The 21,846-nt window shown below is 39.7% G+C and overlaps 1 protein-coding gene across 1 annotated transcript in view; it reads right to left on the bottom strand.

Annotated features, from left to right (window-relative positions):
* The window catches only part of PPFIBP1 (PTPRF interacting protein, binding protein 1 (liprin beta 1)), a 171,298-nt gene that overhangs the window by 44,607 nt on the left and 104,845 nt on the right, over positions 1-21,846 (bottom strand). Inside the window, exons 3-4 of the mRNA XM_005871855.2 lie at positions 14,732-14,830; positions 7,026-7,231 (exon numbers count right to left, since the gene is read on the bottom strand). Of these exons, the coding sequence (XP_005871917.1) occupies positions 7,026-7,231; positions 14,732-14,795 (270 nt within the window). The 5' untranslated portion in view covers positions 14,796-14,830. The remainder of the gene's footprint in view (positions 1-7,025; positions 7,232-14,731; positions 14,831-21,846) is intronic.

The following is a 21,846-nucleotide window of genomic DNA, read 5'->3' as shown; positions in this document are numbered from 1 at the left end:
GTCCCCAGCAGCCCTGACCAGCCGAGCTCACTGGAGATTTAGCATTTTCCTTCCTGAATTCCCTAACTTCTCGTGAGCTTGCTTGTTCATATAACGCTATGCAAGCTCCAGGGCAGAGCCTACACAAGGCATCATGTTGTAACCTCCATAGCACCTGGCCCAGGGCCAGCGGTTCTCAACCTGTGGGTCGCAACCCCTTTGGCGGTCGAACGACCCTTTCACAGGGGTCGCCTAAGACCATCCTGCATATCAGATATTTACGTTACGATTCATAACAGCAGCAACATTACAGTTATGAAGTAGCAACGAAAATAATTTTATGGTTGGGTCACAACATGAGGAACTGTATTTAAAGGGCCAGAAGGTTGAGAACCACTGGCTTAGACCACTGCTCACTCTTTTTTCTCCCTGCAAACCCCTCCCCGCCACTTTTTAAAAAAATATATTTTTATTGATTTCAGAGAGGAAGAGAGAGGGAGAGAGAGATAGAAACTGATCGGCTGCCTCCTGCATGCCCCACACTGGGGACGGAGCCCGCAACGCAGGCATGTGCCCTTGGCCGGAATCAAACCTGGGACCCTTCAGTCCGTAGGCTGACACTCTATCCACTGAGCCAAACAGGCTAGGGCCCTCCCCGTGCTCTTTATCAGACCTGGGCATATTCCTGCATGGTCTACATGCTAAAGTATGGATTGGGAGAGCTAGTGAGGTTTTTTTTCTCAGTCATCTTACAGATGCAAGGCTTTACGGAAACACATGAAAAGGCTGACAGAGAGCAGACAACATAAAAATGTCATTTTGAAACATAGTCGTGTATGTGCTATGTCCCTTGTTATCTCACTTACACAGTTCACAGCCATATAATATGTAATCCCAATAGAATGTCCTGGCTCCTCTTTCAAATACAACAGAAATAAAAGCCAGTGGAGTCCAAAATGGTTAGACGAAGCCATCCAGAGTTCAATCAAAACAGCAAATAACAACTTCCGAGTTACAACCAGAGTAGATATAAACTGTACCTCCTTACCACCCAGCTCCTATCTGATGTGACGTCCATTATCTTTCCAGAATTAACTGGTAGTCATGCAGTTTCCAGTATAAATTCTGGGACTAACCCAAGTTATAGGTTGAAAAAAACACACAACACAAAAAGGCGCTTTAACAAAAAAGAAAATTTTAGGATATTTCTTCTAAAAACTATGCACACTGGATATACTTCCCATGAGGCCACACACAAAAAATCAGAAACAAATTTAGTAAGTGTGCGATGTATATTTAGAATGAATAAAATGTTTAATTTAACATCAGCTGCTTGGTCACATACCTGCACCATCACCTCAGCATAATTCTGTTCATGTTGTAAACTGAAGTGCCCAGAATTAAGGGACAAGTATTACGAGGAGCCTGGTGGAGTGGCCTGGACGACTTCCATCCCCGGGGACTACCACGAAGTGAAATTTATGTAGCTTCCCGAGGACAGCTTTTTGGAAAAAAGCCAGGATGCATAATGCATGTCCTCCATCTAAGCAAGTGCTGAGATGGGCCCGCCACAGCTTTACACCCTCATTTTAATTAAGGATATTAGCAGGCACCTGCTTTTCGATTCCCACACAGGCAATGTTTTATAAATAAATACATTTAATTAAGTAGGGAAAAAAGCATTCTGCTCAGGAAGGGTACAAAGCCAAAGTCGTCTTCCTTCTGCCTGAAGAAAATTACAGCACGATTACAAGTATTTCATAGCAAGTTCTAGAAGTGTTTTATGAAGCTACTGCATATGATATGGAAATAGAAAATGTTCCAAAACCAGTCCTACAGAATTATCCTAAGAGAACAACAAATACTAAAAATTGGCTCACAATGAGAATGCTCACGTTTCTCAACACTGTAGTAATATTTACAAGTGCTCATAATGCCCAGGAGGATATTAGTTTAAAAAAAAAACATGAAAAGTTAGCCTGGCTGGTGTGGCCGAGTGGTTGAGTGTCGACCTATGAACCAGGAGGTCAGGGTTCAATTCCCAGTTGGTCAGGGCCCATATCCCAGTTGCAGATTCAATCCCTGGTAGGGAGCGTGCAGGAGGCAGCTGGTTAACCGATCAATGGTTCTCTTTCATCACTGATGTTTCTATCTCTCTCTCCCTTTCCCTTCCTCTCTGAAATCAATAAAAATATATATATTTTTAAAAAACAAAAACACAAACACAAGAAAAGTCACTATAAGAACATTAAGCCAAAGTTAAGAGCTACCACTGGACTAGTTACATACTTTTAAAACACTGTGTTGACTTACTCAAGTAGGTCAAGGTCTCTCCTAGTCACACCCTTATTTATATTTCTCCCAATTTTGTTACCTTTGCCTTAAAAATGTTAGAGAGAGATAAATTCCATTAGGCAAATACCCTGCTGCCTCTGTTCTTTTTCCAACCCCTGTGCTCCACCTACCAGACCACTGAAAACCTCCCCGAACACAGAATGCTCTCTCACACACTGATTGTCTCCCTTCTGCATGGACCGTATTTCCCACCCTTTCTTCCTCTTTCCTCCTCCCTTATGGTCCACCTCCTCTGGGGCTTGCTGTGTGAAGTCTTCCTCGCCTTACGTGCTCACTCACGTGCCAGTTACAGCATCTGGATGCATCTCCATTTCAGCAGGTGTCACACTGAATGGACTAGGCTAGAGCTGGCTACATGCGTGTCTCTCTGCCAGCACACTTTTTTTTTTAAGTGCTTAAGAGTTTAATAACCCAGGCCAATGTTCTAAATGGTTTACATAGATTATCTCCTCTCATCCTCATAACCCTATTAGGTACACAGATTTCACAATGTAGTGGTCTGACTCCAAATCCTACGCTCTGAACTATGCAGTACTGTAAGATAGAGGTTTTATAATCTAGTTTTTACATCAACACTGTGTAGTTTTATTATGAATATATTCTTTCATTCCATTTGCTATCTTTTAAAGTTTTTATTTATTTTTTTATTTTTCAATTACAGTTTACATTCAGTATTATTCTGTATTAATTGCAGATTTTTTCAATTACAGTTTACGTTCAGTATTATTCTGTATTAATTGCAGACGTACAGCATACTGGTTAGAAAGTCATGTACTCGACACCGATACACTCTTGATTTCATGATTCTAGTTTTTAAAATTCAGTATCGAGAGAGGAAAAGGAAGGCTCCATCCACTGAAGCTCCTTTAATTAAACATTATCCCTAGCTACCAAAAGGAGTATCTAACACAGGGTCTCTCGTGTCCTAATCAGTATTAGATCTCCACCACTGCATGCAATCATTTATTGCCTGCTCTCCACTAAACACTGTACTAGGAGGGGAGATTGAGATAAGATTTGAATCCTTCAACCATGAATATTGCTGTCACATTTCATTTGTGACCAACCCAATAAAGCATCTCATGCTCTGCTGTCCAGAGTCAGAGGACAGGACACCAACGGTAGAAATCAAGCCCCAGGCAGAGGCCCTGCTCTGCCCCCGTCCTCTCCTGGAGGGCAGTGAGGCTCTACCCTGGTGCTGTAAATCATCGACTCAGGGCAACAACGCTGCCTTTCGGGCCAGTGGAGCATCCCTTCCAAGTGCGAGGGTCCCTGTGTACCACAGCACCTCCGACTGGGTCAGTCTTGCATACAGCCCGCTTATTTTCCCCTCCTACATTTCTCATGCAGTTCAAAAGAGGAAATAACATGGCAGGGCAATAAGGACTCTTCATTTCCCCCATTTATACTCTACGTATCTCACGGGTTATGATGCCTGGTCTGATGTTCTTACCATCAGCATTTTCACTCGCTCTGTTGAAAACTGTATTTTTGCAGTTTCTGCAGATTTTGAGATTGCCTATAACTAAAACTGCCAAATAACCAGACACTTTGGGGACTTCTTGACCTGATCCAGGTCAGGAAAGTCTCAGCTTCATTTATTGAAAAAAGGCACTAGGGCAACTCATCATGTTAGACCTAAAGTAAGCAAAAACCACTTGCTTGGCTCAAACAAACATGTTTTCCTATTTGCCCTCTTGGACTTGGAGTTTGCTAAAGCATTGTTAAATATTTGTGTTAAACTTTTAAATCGTAAAAAATACCTATTCATTACTAGAAGGTTAAAGCTATAGGTACTCTATTAACACAAATTCATTCTTGTAGATTCACTATCCCTTCACTATAACAGGCAGCTAGTGTTACTATTTTCTTTTTTCTTATCCAGCTTCTGATCCTATAAAACCATTAAATGGGCCTGCATCCTACAGTAAACCAGGGGATCTCTCTGGCCCAGGCAAAATAATAAAAAGAACTATAAATACCCAGTTGCATTAATGAGAACATTAGTATCAGCCTTAAGTAATGGACTGTCAAGTTGGTCATCATTAAATCTTAATTATGTAACGAGTGTTAATAAATTTTTCTAAATTATTATGGAAACTTCTTCACAGTCTGACAAATGCCTGTACTCTTTTGTCAAAAAAGTGAACTATGGCTCAGCCAGCGTGGCTCAAAGGTTGAGCATTGACCTATGAACCAGGAGGTCACGGCTGGATCCCCAGTGGGGGGTGTGCAGGAGGCAGCCGATCAATGACTCTCTGTTATCATTGATGTTTCTATCTCTCTCTCCCTCTCCCTTCCTCTCTGAAATCAATAAAAATATATACTTTTTAAAAAAGTGAACTATGTATGAGTAATTTGTAACCTAGCTCCAAGGTAAAATTCTCAGATTCTTGATATTTACATTCCAGTTGTGAACTATGTATGAGTAATTTGTAACCTAGCTCCAAGGCAAAATTCTCAGATTCTCACATTCCAGTTTGATAGACCGAAAATAAATGATATAAACATGGCAAATCCATAGTATGTAAGAAAATGGTAAGTGCTAAGAAAATAAAAAGCAGAGAGATGTAATAACAGGAATGAATATGTAAAATTTTAGATAGGCTGTCCAGGGAAGGCCTCACCAAGAACACAACTTTCAATATCAGAGACTATGAGAAAACTAACCATACAGATATCTGGGGAAAGAGCTTTCCCGGCAGAGTGAACAGCTAGTGCAAAGGCCCTGAGGCCAGTTTGCCCAGTGCGTCTCAGAACCAGTGAGACTGTTTGAGAATCAGTGAAGGAGCCAGTGTGCCTAGAGTGAAGTGAAAGAGAAGTATAATGACACATAAGGTCAAAGAATAATGAGGAGCAATGCCTAGAAGGCCTTGCAATCCAGAGTTAGCATCTGGCTTTTCCTCTGAGTGCGAAGTGACTACCACTGGGAAGTTTCTGAGAAAGAAGTGAAGGACACGATCTGATTTATATTCAGATATCATCATTATCCTTTTTACTCTTTTTCCAGAAAGACTTTAACAGAACAGATGGAGCACGTGTGAATGGAAATGTTTTGGGGCATACAATTTTGTTTTAGACAACACTTGTTTTTGAACACAAGTTAAAAATTCAATCGCAGGTACCCTTGAGCTATGGCTGCCATCGGCAGCCTCTGGATGTGAGCCAGGAATAGGTTCTGCTGCCAATAGTAAATTCCTTTCCCATTAGGTGATGAATTATCAGAAAAATGTGGAGTAAAAAGGGGGTGAGAGAGGAAGAAGAAATAGCCTAGGGAACAGCTAAAAAACATCTAATTTTAGAGCATGAAGCAATTCCCCAAAGGAATCAGAAAACCTGGATACTTCAATCTATAGAGAAGAAACTTGCAGAGCAAATAATAAAGTATAATAATAAGGTTCTAGCTGGTTTGGCTCAGTGGATAGAGTGTCGGCCTGAGGACTGAAGAGTCCTAGGTTTGAGTCCGGTCAAGGGCACATACCTTGGTTGCAGGCTTTACCCTGGCCTGGGCCCTGGTCGGGACGCGTGCAGGAGGCAACCAATCAATGTGTTTTTCTCACATCGATGTCTCTCTCTGTCTTTCCCTCTCTCTTCCACGCTTTCTAAAAAAGATCAATGGAAAAATATCCTCGGGTGAGGATTAACCAAAAAGAAAAAAGTATAATAATAAGGTATCATGTATTATAAAAAAAATAAAATATCTCCAACTGTCAAGTTTGTGTAGCTGCACCACCATTTAAAAACTGTCAGAAATGGGAGGCATGTTGGCTGGGAACATGAGAACACTTGTCATGGGACTGGCTGGGGACACGAGTATTTGTGTCACATCATGTGAACATGTTTTAGCTGCAGGATGTAGTATTAAGGTAACAGCAAACAGAACCAAAAATATATCTCAATTCTTACATACAATGATCATTAGCTTTTATACTAACACAATTAACCCATATGCATATTAATGTAAATTCTTGAAAACTGAGTATTCTTTAAATACTTACAAAATAACACCCTTCCTATCTTTTCCCTTGAATCTGTGTTTGTGATATCCTTTAGATTTTATGTGTTTGCCGCATATTAAAACCATGGTATCTACCATTGTGTTCAGGGAAAGAGCAGATGGGCCATGTCATCAATTTTTTGAGAAGGATGTCTAGAAAGAGTCCTCACTGAGCAGTGAATACGAATACCGTTTAAAAGCCCAACAACGCAGCTTAACTAGTAACTTGTACACTGGAATTGAAATGACCACCACAAGCCACTAGATGGCACTTCATATCAAAGACTGCTACAAACCTCTTGCTCTTTGAGAGTCTGCCTATTTAGAATTGCCACTGGGTCCTTTTACTGTGAACTGCCCAATAGTACTGCTAAGCATCTATGATGTGCAAGGTTCCTTCTCTTATAGGACTATTTGCTCGAAGCCACAGTAGGTTATTCGGTCACAATCTAAAGGCTAGTCCACTTTTATGAGAATCATCAGGTGACTTGCTGGGCCCCCAAGAAATGTACATAAAGAGCCCTTTGTAAAAATAACCCTTAGAGTCAAAAGGGAGCTGGGAGCTCTTTAGGGAAAACCTGTGCTGCCCTATATATTTTTTTCTTCTTGCTCTAATTGGCTATTCTATGTTCTAAATTTCGGAATAAGCAACAAAAGATTCACAGCATGGGAGGTGCAACATGAAGGAATCTACCATTTGACTCTGAAGCCATTCGATGAGCGTTTCTGCAGTTGAATCTGGGATCTGACATCTCAGGCCTTCCTTCTCATCTGTTTCCATCATCTCTAACAGTCCACGCAGGTCTTCCACCAGGTGCAGGGCTCGCAAGCTTCCCATGAACGGGGAGGTGGGGGACTGGCAATCAAAAATCCCATTGGAATATTCCAGGGCCTTAGAACCTAGGTTTAAAAAAAATCAAAGAAAGCCACAGGATTTATATTAGATAAGACACCAAAGCTGAAGGTGGCAAGCAAATCCAGCAGTCCAGTCACCAGGGGTGGGGGGACGTGTGGAGGGATTGAGCAAAAAGAAAAGAAAAAAAGAAAAAACCTCATGGATACAAACAACAGTGTGGTGATTGCCAGGGGGAGGTGAGAAGTGGAGGGGGGGTATTGGGGTGATAAATGGCGATGGACAGAAACTTGAGTTGGGGTGGTGAACACACAGCACGGTGTACAGATAATGTGTTGTAGAATTGTGCACCTGACACCTGTATAATTTTGTTAACCAGTGTCACCCCAATAAATTCAGTAAAAAGGAAAAAAAAGAAGGAAGAGATCATTTGATCAGGTAAATCTCTCAAAGGCATAGTTATTTGGTGCAAAAATAAAAACTGTATAACTGATGGTGAATATCAATGGTCAAATATCTAACAAGTGGGCCACCAACTGTGTGGTACAGTAAGAGTATGGTGGGCTTCGGTGTAAGAGGTGCTAACCTCACAGACACAGGGGTTAAGAAGGTAGCAGATCAGTTCGCGTGGAGCCATGTATTACAAAAAACACGAATGAATTTTAGGGACCATAAAGGATTTCATTTCCTAGAAATAAGCTACACGCTGAGGTGGAAATTGCGTGGCATAATTTCAAAGGTAAGAGGGCCAGCTCCCAGGTAACTTGCCAGAACGTAATCTCTGAAGAAGTGGAATGAATTACATGTATATATTCGTATGTGGATGTGTGAGCAAGTGTGTATCAACATTTCCACCATGATTTTGTTTGCAGCCTCACATCAAATGCTCTTGCTAAAATTAGCTTTACAAAATAATTTTACAGCCATTGTTATTTTCAGTTACTTATAAGAGAAAACATTCTGCTATTTAAACCCACACATCTGACCCACAGCCCATTCTGAAAGCACTCGTATAGACCTCTTCATCTCTTTGGTTTTTATGTTCTAGTCTGTTAAATAAACATACTGTCAAATATAAATACAAACTTCACACTTAAATATCAATAATTACAATATTTAGGCTATCACCTCATAAATCTGGAAATCTTACAACTGGATGATACTTGAGAACCAACGTGTTAGCTGTCTCTCCAGTTGGCTGTCTGGCTTGATCAATTCTAACAATGGGGGAGAGTCTCTCTCTCTACTAGTCCATTCCACTGAACCTCCTAATACTGGACAGATGATCAAAACTCAAATCTGCCAAACTATAACAATGGTTGCCATCGATTTGCTAAGAACAGTGCTAAATGCTTCACAGAACCAACTCTATCTATCTCCACAGGAACCCTGTAAAGCTGAGATGAAGGGCTATGGAATTAGCCAAAGACTGCTAGAGAGGTTTCTGAGGAAATATAATGAGCTCAATTTTTTAAAAAAATAATGACATTGATGTGTCTATGGGATATTTCAGGGGAAATACCTTACTGGCAGTAAGAGAGAGAGACATGAAGCATAACAGAAGAATTGAAAAAGTAAGTAGGTGTGAGTCACTGGTGAAAAGTGAGTGTTAAATTCAAGAAAACAGATCAGAACACTCATGGATACTGGAAAGAGCAGTATCCTTCAAAGTGTGGTCCACAGACTACCAGGAACGTTGATCAGAATCCCAAGATGCTAACATCTTAAAGTAAAATTTAAGAATACTTCTGGCCCTGACTGGTTTGGCTCAGTGGATAGAGCGTCGGCCTGCGGACTCAAGGGTCCCAGGTTTGATTCCGGTCAAGGGCATGTACCTTGGTGGCAGGCACATACCCAGGAGGGAGTGTGCAAGAGGCAACTGATCGATGTTTCTCTCTCATCGATGTTTCTAACTCTCCCTTACTCTCTGTAAAAAATCACTAAAATATATTAAAAAAATAAAAGAATACTTCTGGAAAGAGGGTCCGGTCAAGATGGCAGAGTAGGTATCTGCTGTACTTACCTCCACACATGTGGAGATTAAGAATCTGGAGGGATATCTCAGTTGCCGAGGTCCCCCACACCTAACATAAATCCTCCCCCTAACCATAATACTGAAATAAACACAAACATTTTACCTTAACCTTAACCCTAATTCTAAACTAAACTGTAATCCTAACCCTACCTTTAAACCTAAGCCTAACCCTAATCCTAACATCAACCCAACCTATGACCCAAAATTTAAAGCTAACCCTAAACCTAACACAGTGGGGCCTTGACTTACGAGTTTAATCCGAGGAACTCATTAAGGAGCTCGTTAACTCAAATTACTCTATCAACTCAATGCAAAAAATCGGCCCAGAGACTGCTGGTATCTCAAAAAACTCCTTAGTCGGGACACTGGTAAGTCAAGGCCCCACTGTACTGAACTCACCACGAACACTAAAACTAACCCTTATCTTAAATCTAACTCTAAACCTAACCTCATACCTAACCTAAACCCTGAACCAAATTCTAACCTAAACATAATACTAACCCAGGAGGAGTTCCAATCAACACGATGGTAGGTAGGTGGACAGTGCACTCACCTCCTCCCATGATCACATACAATTACAACGAAATTATAGAACAACCAACCTGGACAACCACCTGAAAACTGGCTGAACAGAAGCCCTATCACTAAAGGATATAAAGAAGCAACCACATTGAGACTGATAGGAGGGGTGAGATGTGGAACAGGCTGACTGGACACCCACAGGTGGCGGTTGAAAATCCAGAGTGATATTTCAGCTGCAGAGGTACTCCCTGAGGAGGGAGGGGTCTCAGCTCCACACCAGGCTTCCCAGCATGAAACACCAGTGCTGGGAAGAGGAGCCCACTTAACAACTGGGTGAGACGGAAGGGTGTTAGAAACACAGGCATCTTCTTAAAGGGCCCACCCATGCAAAAAAATTCTTGCTGGCAGGCACTCACCTTGGGCTCTGGTGGAGAGACAGCAGCTTGGAGGGTCTCCAGAGAAATACAGGGAGAAACTGAGTTGTGTGGCACTGCCGCCACTGTCCCTGTGTTGAGTCCTCCTCCCATGAGGCCAAATCTGTATCTGCATTAACCTGGTGAAGTCCACTCGTTCCACCCTGACAACTCCCTGAGACCTTGCCCTGCCCAACTTGCACAAGCCCTGAGGCTCTTTCAACAGCAGCCACCCTGAGTCCGCATGGCAGTCTTTCTTTAAAAACTCTCAAGGAATTCTTATCACGCTCCAGGGGTGCCAGAGACATACAGAGAGAAAGTGAGTTGTGTGGTTTTAGGGAAAGGGCTGAAGGACAGCTACCATTGTCCCTGTGTTGAGTCCTCCCCTCACTTGGCCAAATCTGAATCTGTATTAGACTGGTGAACTCCACCAGCTCCACCCCGGTGACTTCCTGAGAGCCACCCCACCCCCACCACTCACAAAGGTCCACAGGCCTCAGGCAGATGGTGGCTAGCCCCATTGAGACTTTCGCTGAGTGTCCTCATGGTCAGCACTGGTGCCAAATATGAATCTGTATTAACTTGGAGAACACACTACTCACCCCACCCTGGTGACTCCCTGAAACCCTGCCTCACCAAACTTACATATCACTGAAAGTTCTTTCAGCAGCTGAGCCTTAAAGGTAGCTGGCAGGCAGCTGCAGGTCTCCGGGTGCCTTGGACCTTTTGCTGACCTGCCCTAGACCCAATACTGGTGGCAGCTGGTCTTGGTTAACAGTGTGACATCTTGCATGTGCATCCAGATCCAATATAGACAGCCACCAACCACAGGTAGCCCCGGACCAATTACAGGCAGTGTCTAACATTGACCTGCACTGGAGACCCTCACAAGAAGCCTTGGAACAAACACAGAGCACACCCAGTGGCTAGCTTCAGACCATAATGGAGCACTACCAGATTAGCTGCACAGGTGGCATGCCCAAAGAGCAGTCAGCAGGCATTAGAAGCCACTAGGGCAAATCCCGCTCCCTGGGATCAACACTGCACAGCAGCATGTACACTGTGGTCGTGGCCAATCTTCCTGCCAGTAAACCTGAGAGTCAATTGCACCTACTGAAGTCTCAATGGCAATTAAGTCTCAACTACAACAGGAAGGCACATACAACCCACACAAGGGATATTCCTGGAACACCTGGATCAGGTGATAAGGGAGACTGTGCAATTTGGCCCCACAGAACACATACTACATAAGGCCACCCCACGAAGACTGGAAGATGTAGCAGATGTATATAATACATAGAAACAAACACAAAGAGACAGCCAAAATGGGGAGACTAAGAAACATGTCACAAATAAAAGAACAAGGGAAATCTTCAGAAAAAGAACTAAATGAAATAGAGGCAAGCAATCTACCACATACAGAGTTTAAAACACTGGTTTTAAGGATGCTCAAGGAACTTAGTGAGAACTTCTACAAAGAGAGTAAGCATAAAAAAGAACATAGAAACCATAAAAAAGAACCAGTCAGAAATGAAGAATTCACTAGAAGGAATCAACAGCAGATTAGGTGGAGCAGAGGATCAAATAAGTGATCTGGAGGTGAAGGTAGCAAAAAACACCCACCCAAATGAAGATATTTAAGGTACCTGTGGGACAATGTCAAGCATAAAAACATTTGCATCGTAAGGGTATGAGAAGGCAGAGAGAAAGAGCAAAAAATTGAGACCCTAATTGAAAAAATTACTAAAAACTTCCCTAATCTAAAGAAGAAAATAGACATACAAGTTGAGGAAGCAGAGAGTCCCAAACAAGATGAAATGCAAAGAGGCACATAACAAGACTCATCAATTAAAATGGCAAATATTAAAGACGAAGACAGAATTTTAAAAGCAGCAAAGTAAAGAGAGTTACCTACAAGGGAGCTCCCAGAAATTGACTGTCAGACAATTTCTCAACAAAAACATGGCATGCCAAAAGGAGTTGGCTCAAAATATTCAAAGTGGTGAAAAGTAAGAACCTACAACCAGACTACTTTACACAGAAAGACTATCATTTAAAATTGAAAGCGTGATAAAGAGATTCCCAGACAAGAAAAAGCTAACAGAGTTTATCACCACCAAATCAGTATTATATGAAATGTTAAAGGTCTTCTTTAGAAAATAAAAAATTAAAAAAAGATAAAAATATGAACAATAAAATGGCAATAAATACATATCTATCAATAAATTGACTCTAAAAAGCACACAAAATGAACAGACCAGCAGAACAGAAACAGATTCACAGATATAGAGAACGTTTTGATGGCTGCCAGATGGGAAGGGGGTTGGGGAATGGGTGAAAAAAGTGAAGGGATTAAGAAGTACAAATTGGTTGTTACAGAATAGTCATGGGGATGTAAAGTACAGCATAGGGAATACAGTCAATAATATTCTAACAACTATGCACAGTGTCAGATGGGTGCAAGATTTATCGGGATGATCACTTAGTAAGTTATGTAATGTCTAATCACTGGGGTGTACACCTGAAACTAATATTAAAATTTATGTCAACTGTAATTGATAAATAAAAAATGATTTAAAATTTTAAAAATGAATACTTTTGTAGTATTAAGTAATCCTATACAATACTGGGAACAAATATACTAACAAATTATTTGTTGTTTTTCTGAGATTCAAATGAAAAAAAAAAAAAAACACACACGAAGAAACAAGACAAATCACATATAAACATTTCTCCAAGGAGGACACACAGATGACCAATAGACATATAAACAACCTAACCTTACACCTAAAGGAACTAGAAAAACAGTAACAAACAGAACCCAAAGTGAATAGAAGGAAGGAAATAGTAAAAATCAGAGTGGAAATAAACAAAATAGAGCCTAAAAAAAAATACAAAAGATTAATGAAACCAAGAGCTGGTTCTTTGAAAACCTTTAACAATACTCATTAAGAAAAAAGAGAGGACCCAAATAAATAAAACCAGAAAACTTAGGCAGTGAACTCTCTGACATTGTTCTTAGTAATATTTTTTTTCTGACATATCTCCTTGGGAAACAAAAGAAAAAAATAAACAAATGGAACTCACAGCAAAAGAAACAAAACAAATAACAAATGAAAATAAAATCTACTGAATGGAAAAAGATATTTGCTAACGATTAATCTGATAAGGGGTTTATATCCAAAACTCATACGCCTTAACACCAAGAAAACAGACTATCCAATTCAAAAAATGGGCAGAGGATATGATAGACATTTCTCCAAAGAGGACACACAGATGACCAATAGACATATGAAACGATGCTCAATGTCACTAACCAGAGAAATTAAATTAAAACCACAATAAAATATCACCTCACACCTGTCAGAATTTGCTATCATCTATAAATCAACAATGAGCAAATGTTGGTGAGGATGTGAAGGAAAGGAAACCCTCCTACACTGTTGGTGGGATTGCAGATTGGTGCAGCCACTATGGAAAACAGCATGGAGGTTCCTTAAAAATAGAATTACCTTATGACCCATCAATTATACTTACTTGATATATATATCTGAAAAAATCTAAAACACTAATTAAATTCAACACTAATACCCCTATGTTCATTGCAGCAGTATTTACAATAGCCAAGATATGGAAGCAATCCAAGTGCCCATCAATAGATATTGGATAAAGAAGATATGATACATCTATACAATAGAATATTACTCAGCCATAAAAAAAAGAATGAAGTTTCACCATTTGTGACAATATGGATTGACCTAGAGCAGTGATGGCGAACCTATGACACGCGAACTCATTTTTTTGGTTGATTTTTCTTTGTTAAATGGCATTTAAATATATAAAATAAATATCAAAAATACTTTGTTTTACTATGGTTGCAAATATCAAAAAATTTCTATATGTGACACGGCACCAGAGTTAAGTTAGGGTTTTTCAAAATGCTGACACGCCGAGCTCAAAAGGTTCGCCATTACTGACCTAGAGGGTATTAGGCTAAGTAAAATAAGTCAGTAAAAGAAAAACAATACCATATGACTCCACTTATATGTGGACTCTAAAGAACATAATAAATCAATAAACAAAACAGAAACAGACTCATAGATACAGAGAACAGACTGCTGGTTGCCAGAGGAGAGGGGATTAGGGGGATTGGGTGAAAAAGGTGAAGAGATTAAGTACAGATTGGTAGTTACTAAATAGTCATGGAGATGTAAAGTATAGTATAGGGAATATAGTCAATAATATTGTAATAACTAGGTATGATGCCAAGTGACTACTAGAATTACTGACAGATCACTTCATAAATTACATAATCATCTGACCACTATGCTATACACCTGAACCTAATATAAAATAATATTGAATGTCAACTCTAACTGAAAATTTTTTGAAAAAATAAAAATTCTGCAAGAAAATGGGAAGGAGGGTCAAGGATGAAACCACAGGGAACCTAAAGGCATTGGAGAGAGCCAATAAGTGAAAATAAGAAAGTGGAAAGGTAATAAAACAGCTGTAATGCAAAAGCCAAGAGAGCAGAATAAATGGCATGATTCCATATTTTAGAGGATGCACATTACCTGCTATAATACCATCCATCTGCTCCAGCGCCGCAGCCAACATGTCACTTGCATCACTCATCATTTTGTTATTTGTGAAGGGCAAATTCCAACCTAGATCTGAAAAAATAACGATGTTATCATTACATCCTTTAAATGACTCATGCTTCCTGGCAGGTTTGATAATTCAACTTCAAATGATAACTCCACCTGGCAGGCAAATCGAGGGAATTTCTGAAGTAGTAGACCTGAATTAATTGAACCATTTAACGAGCTGTGGTCAACTGTCACTATACTGAGAGACCACATGCTATACCTGTATCAGTTAATGAAACAAGATTCAGTTCTTGCACTCAAGGTGTTTAAAGTCCAGAAGAATGCTTTCCATGCCGCACTCTATAGAGCTCTATCAGGCATGGCTATGGAGCCTTGCTCGGGGCCTTGAGGAATGCTGGGTAGACCAGAACTTCCTCCCTCCCTATTCCAGCCCAAACCAATCTCTACTCTCTTAATTTTGCCCCCTTTTTTCTGTATAAGGATTACCATAAGACTTGTGTAAGAAAATGGTTCTCATTGTGTGCATATATAGTAAACACACACAAATCAACTGCTATTTTTTAATGCAACAATAGCTACCATGCATTAAGTGTCTACAGTGGTCCCTATACATTTACATACATTATCCACAATCCTTAATCATAACAGCGACCCTATAAAATGGATACATTCATCTTTGTTTTACAATGAAATCAAAGATGTTTGTTGATTTTTGCAAGGAAACATGCCAAGTAAATATAGCAAAGACCGGTTTTTAGCCTAGGTCTGATTTCCAACAATATTATATTTGCTTATCTGATTCTCTATCTGAAAGATAGGTTTATACTGAAATTGTCACAGTCTACTCACTCTTTTACCTATTCAAAAAATTGACTGAACTTAGCCCTGCAAGAAATTTGGTCAAAGCAGGAAAAAGTCAAATTATGTGGTTTTCAATATTAATTAACGCATTTCAGGTGCCAGACTAAGTAGCATACACATTTTCCCAATAGGCCCAAATAAGGCTTCTGCGACTCTGCAGATACTGTGGTGTAACAAATACCTGGGAAATGAAGGGTATGCTGTTTAATAGAAACCTTTGCCCTTGTTTCCAGGCAGCCAGATCTCACCACTTTATTTTTACAAACACATTCACAGTTCTGATAAAAAGCTTGTTGGATCAGTTCTTATGTACATTCATTTTAATAATATGCCATTTAATCATTGTGAAATATTACTTCGTTTTTATAGTTTTTATAGATTTCATCTAAGAGTTTCCCAGAACTTTACTTACCTCAGAAGGTATAAAATATCTCTACCATGTGATGTGGAAATACTACAGCACAAAAATACCTAAGGCGTGCATTTACAGTGACCAGAATTCAGGTGGTTAACAAGCCAGGTTATGAGCCTAGGTAGCTCTCAAAAACTTACTCGCACATTTAGCTAGTCCAGCAAGGTGGGGCACAGATTTAATAATCACACTTCAGGCTGGAAAACTTAAAACGTGAAAACTGAGAACATAAAGGATTAAGCTGAATGGCCTTCAGTCCTTTACTTTCATATAATTAAGTGGCTTGCATTACCTTCATTTTAAAAGTTGCACTTCAAAGCACTCTAGATATCACGAGATATATAGAAAGGAACACACGTCAGCTCAGCAATAAACATGGGAAATGCTAGTAAAACAAAGTAATGCTCACAATGAAAAAGCTCTCACTGCCCCACCAATTTATAAAAGCAAGGATTGATTTTCTTTGCTAGCAACTATGATTTGTGTAGGGCACGAAACACTTCCAAGTATGACAGGTAATTATCTACTTCTCTGTTCTGTCCAGAACCTTTCAAATACTATGGCATGGAGGTATAAGAATCTAGGCCATAATTTTCAAAGCAGTAAAGAACCAATTTTTTAAAAACATTTCCAATTCTTTAGGGACCAATCCTTTGTTTAATAACATAAAACTATGATGACAATATTTCATTGTTTAAAAAACTTATAAATGTTTACTCTTGATCTCTATATTTATCACATAATTCGCTACATGTAACAGTAAGGAGAGGACAGACAGTAAACATAATAAATATGTATGTAATATGGAAAAGGTGGGTGATAGCTAAAGCATACAGAATTACTTTTGTTGTTGTTGTTAATCCTCACCCGAGGATATTTTCCATTGATTTTTAGAGAGAGTGAAGGGGTGAGGGAGAGAGAGAAAGAGAGAGAGTGAGTGAGAGAGAGAGAGAGAAACATTGATGTGAGAGAGACACATCCATTGGTTGCCTCCTGCATATGCCCCGACGGGGATCTAGCCTGCAACCAAGGTATGTGCCCTGGACCAGAATCGAACCCAGGACCCTTCAGTCTGTGGACCGACACTCTATCCACTGAGCCAAACCTGTTAGGGCAGGATTACTTTTTAGGGTGGTGAAAATGTAACCATCTTTTTTTTTTTTAAATATACTTTATTGATTTTTTACAGAGAGGAAGGGAGAGAGATAGAGAGTCAGAAACATTGATCAGCCGCCTCCTACACATCTCCTACTGGGGATGTGCCCGAAATCCAGGTACATGCCCTCGCCCGGAATCGAACCTGGGACCTTTCAGTCCGCAGGCCGACGCTCTATCCACTGAGCCAAACCGGTTTCGGCATGTAACCATCTTGATCTAATTCAATTTATAGAACAAAACACTTAAATGCAGAATATACATTTCAAGTCCAAGTTATGTTCACCATGATGGGCCACGTATGCAAGGCCACAAAATAAGTCTCAATAAATTCCAAATGGGCTTTAAAGGATTACAGAGAAGAATAAGAACAGAAGCCTGAAGTGGTGAAGCACTAACACTAAGAATAGAATTTCCATATATATTAAAACTCAGACTTGCCAATGGCCTGAGGTATTTTAGAGTCAGCCTAACTGAGTGAGCATCTGTGTTGATAAAACTATGCCAATCGTCATGAATGGGTCAAAGTATTTTCAAAAATAGAAAGGCTAAATAAAAGGGCGTCAGAAAATACTATGCTCTTAAAGTGATTGTCCTATATCCTCAAAAACACGTCTGAGAGGAAGATTGCCCCTGTGCGTTCTCACATACTTAATGCAATGGAATGTTATTCCAATACAATGAAATATTACTCCACAATAAAAAAGACTGAACTGTTGATACATGCAACAGTATGTTGAGCAAAAGAAGCCAGACATAAATGACTATGTACTGCATGATTCCTTTTATATGAAATTCAAGAACGGGCAATCTATGGTGATAGAAAGTAGAACAATAGTTATCTGTAGGAAGTGGCAAATGATTAAAGGAGGTACCGGGGAACTTCCTGTTTAATATGTTGATTGAAGTATTAGTTACACAAGTTTATACATTTGTCAAATTCATCAAACTATACATTTAAGATGTGTGCATTTCAATATATGGAAATTTCACCTCAAATTTTTAAAACTAGGAATGAAGATGCTTGTTAGAAATTAAAAATAAAATTGTATTTTAAAAAATTAACTAAATAAGTAAATGAATTGATATAATGGAGGAAATGCATGGACTTATAGTGACAATACATCACAAATCAAGGATAATGAATAATCCAAGTTCAGATCTGAGGTCCGAAAATAAAAGACAGAATATCCAGGTCCCTTTGTTCTAATTCTTCGTTTACCCAGAGACATGCTGATTATACTTTGGTCTTTTGGATGGAGAAAACCATTTAGAAAATTAAAACTTCAACATCCAATGATTCCCAGATAATAGAAAATTGATGTCTGGATTCTAAATAACTAATATATACTTCTTTGAATGACTTGCTGAAGGAAAAGGTACCAGAAAATACAACCACCACAACAAAGGAATTCCATTTGGGTTAAAGGTCAGAGTTCAAACCTGAGAAAACCCTTACTTGTGTGATGTGAACAGAGAAGACCAGCTCTGTTTGTAGGAGTCCTCAATCTAGTGGTTTCCTATTCTCATGACTTAATTAAAAATAAGTTTAGAATAGTCTTAGGAAAATAAGAACCTGGGAATAATATTCACTTACTATTCATATAGAGTAAGGGACAAAAAGAGACCCAACAGAAGCAAGTTTGGGGTATATTTCAAGCTTGGTTAGGACCCGTTTAGAGCATATTTGAATGGGGTAAAATATCAGGGAAAGTTCCAGCAATGGGTGTGGTGGCTAAAGGTTTGGCAGAAAAAACACAATTTTTTGCAGAGTTGCTGACTAACTGATGTTTTAGGTCAGGCTAGCTGCCCAGTCTCTCTGTGAAGAAAGAAAGAAAGACAGGCTGTGAGAAAATTACAAAGTTTGTTTTAAACTTTGGTGAGAATGACATTTGTCCTAGCTTTCTTCTCAGCTTTCCTTAGGTAGAATGTTTAGGTTTGAAAGAGAACTTCTAATTTTGTGCCATGAGATGGATACAATTCACTGAGATTAAGACACTTAAGAGAAAAAAAATCCTTCATTGAAAGAAAGAATGTTCCATGCAGTGGGAGATGGAGGGGGGGAGAGGGGACACTGTCAACGATAAAAAACAAACTTAAAAAAATAAACTAAAGTCATCCTCAACTAGACCAATAAGCTGACGGCATTTTGAAAAAAAGAAAAATGAAAGAGCATGTTTACATCCATTCCACTAGGCTGGTGAAGCGCCATATTATCATATGATCATTATAAAAACAATATATTTTCATATAAATCACCCACAGGTTTCTCACCAATTTTTCCCCGAAGATGCTCACTAGGGATGTTAAATCAATTACACAATGGGTTGCAATGTATGCAGCAAAAGGAAAGATAAAATGTCTTAAAAATGGAAAGACCAACAGGGAGTAGGAAGGACTATCAGTGGTTATCAAGCTGTGGTTCCTGGACCAGCAGCAACATCACCTGGGAGTTAGTTAGAATGTCCATCCTTGGGCCCCACCAACCTGGGTTTTTACAATCTGTTCATGTGATTCTACAGCACACTCCATCCCAGGTCTAAAGAGGCCATTTTTCCTCCTGGGACACACGCCCCATCCAGATGAGGTTGGAACTGGCTACCAAGGTAAACAAGGGCAGAGCTCCTCTCCCCAGTCCCCGCTTCTTACTTTTGATCCAAGAATCACAGCTCTGAAGAAGCAATTATGTTTTAACCTGAAAAATCCTCCCTTGAAACTTCCACTAAGTCCTGATGTCTGCAACATGTTTAGATTCTTAAGCAATCCTCCTTGCTTTCTGGTTGTCTGCTATGTATCTGTCATCACATACTTTCTCCTCCCCACTGTGTTAGTCCAAATCCTTTCACCTTCAATCTGCTCTAACATCCCAGTAAAATTAATTCAGAGTCATGTGAAAAAAAAAAAACATGTTAAGAAGTGGGGATCAAGGGACAGACCAAGTGCTGAAATAAAAAAGGATGGGGATATTAGCAGCAGGGGTGACATCTAATATTACAGCACATTAAAAAATTTGTCAAACTGTAAAATCTATACTAATAAAAGGGTAATATGCTAATTAGACCAGATAGACTGGACATCTTCTAGACTTCCGGACAAAGCCACGGTGACAGGGGCCGAGACAGAGGCGGTTGGGGCAATCAGGCCAGCAGGGGAGAGCAGTTAGGGGAGATCAGGCCAGTGGGGGAAGCAGTTAGGATCGATCAGGCTGGCAGGGGGGAACAGTTAGGGGCGATCAGGCAGGCAGGCAGAGTGGTTGGGGTGATCAAGCAGGCAAGCAGGCGAGCAGTTAGGAGCCAGCGGTCCCAAATTGCGAGAGGGATGTCCGACCAAGGGGTACTGGATTGGAGAGGGTGCAGGCCGGGCTGAGGGGCCCCCCTCCCCTGTGCACAAATTTCATGCACCAGGCCTCTATTAAGTCAAATATTGATGATATAACTGGGAATTTGAACATTGACTGTATTTGGTGATATTAAGGAATTATTTTAATTTTGAAGTTTTAATAGTTCTTTTTGTAAGAGCTCTTATTTTTGGAGATGATTAGTAAAATATTTATGAATGAAATAATACAATATGTGGAATTTGCTTTAAAATAATAAAGGAGAATAGAATAGGGTAAAGATATAGATGAAATAAGATTAGCCATGATTTGATCATTGTTGAAGGTGAGGGATAAGTATATGGGGTAACATTAGCTTATTCTACCTACATTTTCATATACTTGAGATTTTCCATAATAAAATATTTCATTTTTCCATTCATATCTTTAGAAAACAAGATTTTCAAACACCCTACATCATGACACGCTGTCTTAAATATTTTTATTTTTTTTCTATCATAACTTCAAGCATACCAAAGGCTCAGCAAATATTTACAAACCAAATAAGAAAATATTTGTTATATTAATCACCTGCATAAACACAAACATACTCAGAAAATAGAACAGCCTCTCACAGAGAATTGTAAGGCAGGCCATAAAAAGGGGAGTATAAATGACTGTGTATTAGTATAAGTCACTTCTCTTGCTCACTAACATAAAGAGCAACAAAAATGATGGGGCAAAGCTGGGAAGTACTAAAATAAATGGAGCAGCATGGGAAAATGGGGGCAGATGAAAGGAAATGAGCTCTTCATCTGCATGCCATTAATATTTAGGAATGACAACCAGAAAGGAGTTGATACAAAAGTTCATACAATAAGCCAAGATCCTTCACTTTTTGAATAAGAGGATGTTGCTGCTATTTGAAAAACTGATATGTATTAAATATCAGTAAGTCTGAAGATACTGTGATACATCGAAAGAATGCCCCGTCTCCCAATCTAGTGTTGTTGGTACTATGGCTGCACAAAGTTTAAATTTGTCTAAGGTAACTCAGGTAGTAAGATTTAAGACCAAAACTCATGTTGTTCCCAAGCGTGCTTCTCACTGAAGTCAGTAGGTATTAATCACACAGCTCGTTTGCCCTGACCAGGATGACCAACCTCCAAGAAGAGCCTTAATTTAACAGTATCTGTCTCCTTGATTAAGCTGTGAGCTCCGTGAAAACAGAGGCTGTGTGTGATCTCTGAGCCCTGGACCTCATGTGGAGGACATCAAAGGCTTGCTCCGCTCCAGGGGCTACACACACACACACACACACACACACACACACAC

This window comes from Myotis brandtii, unplaced genomic scaffold (genome assembly GCF_000412655.1).
Source record: "Myotis brandtii unplaced genomic scaffold, ASM41265v1 scaffold358, whole genome shotgun sequence".
Classification (NCBI taxonomy): domain Eukaryota; kingdom Metazoa; phylum Chordata; class Mammalia; order Chiroptera; family Vespertilionidae; genus Myotis; species Myotis brandtii.
Note: the sequence above shows the minus strand (reverse complement) of the source record. Positions and strands in the feature narration are given on the sequence as shown.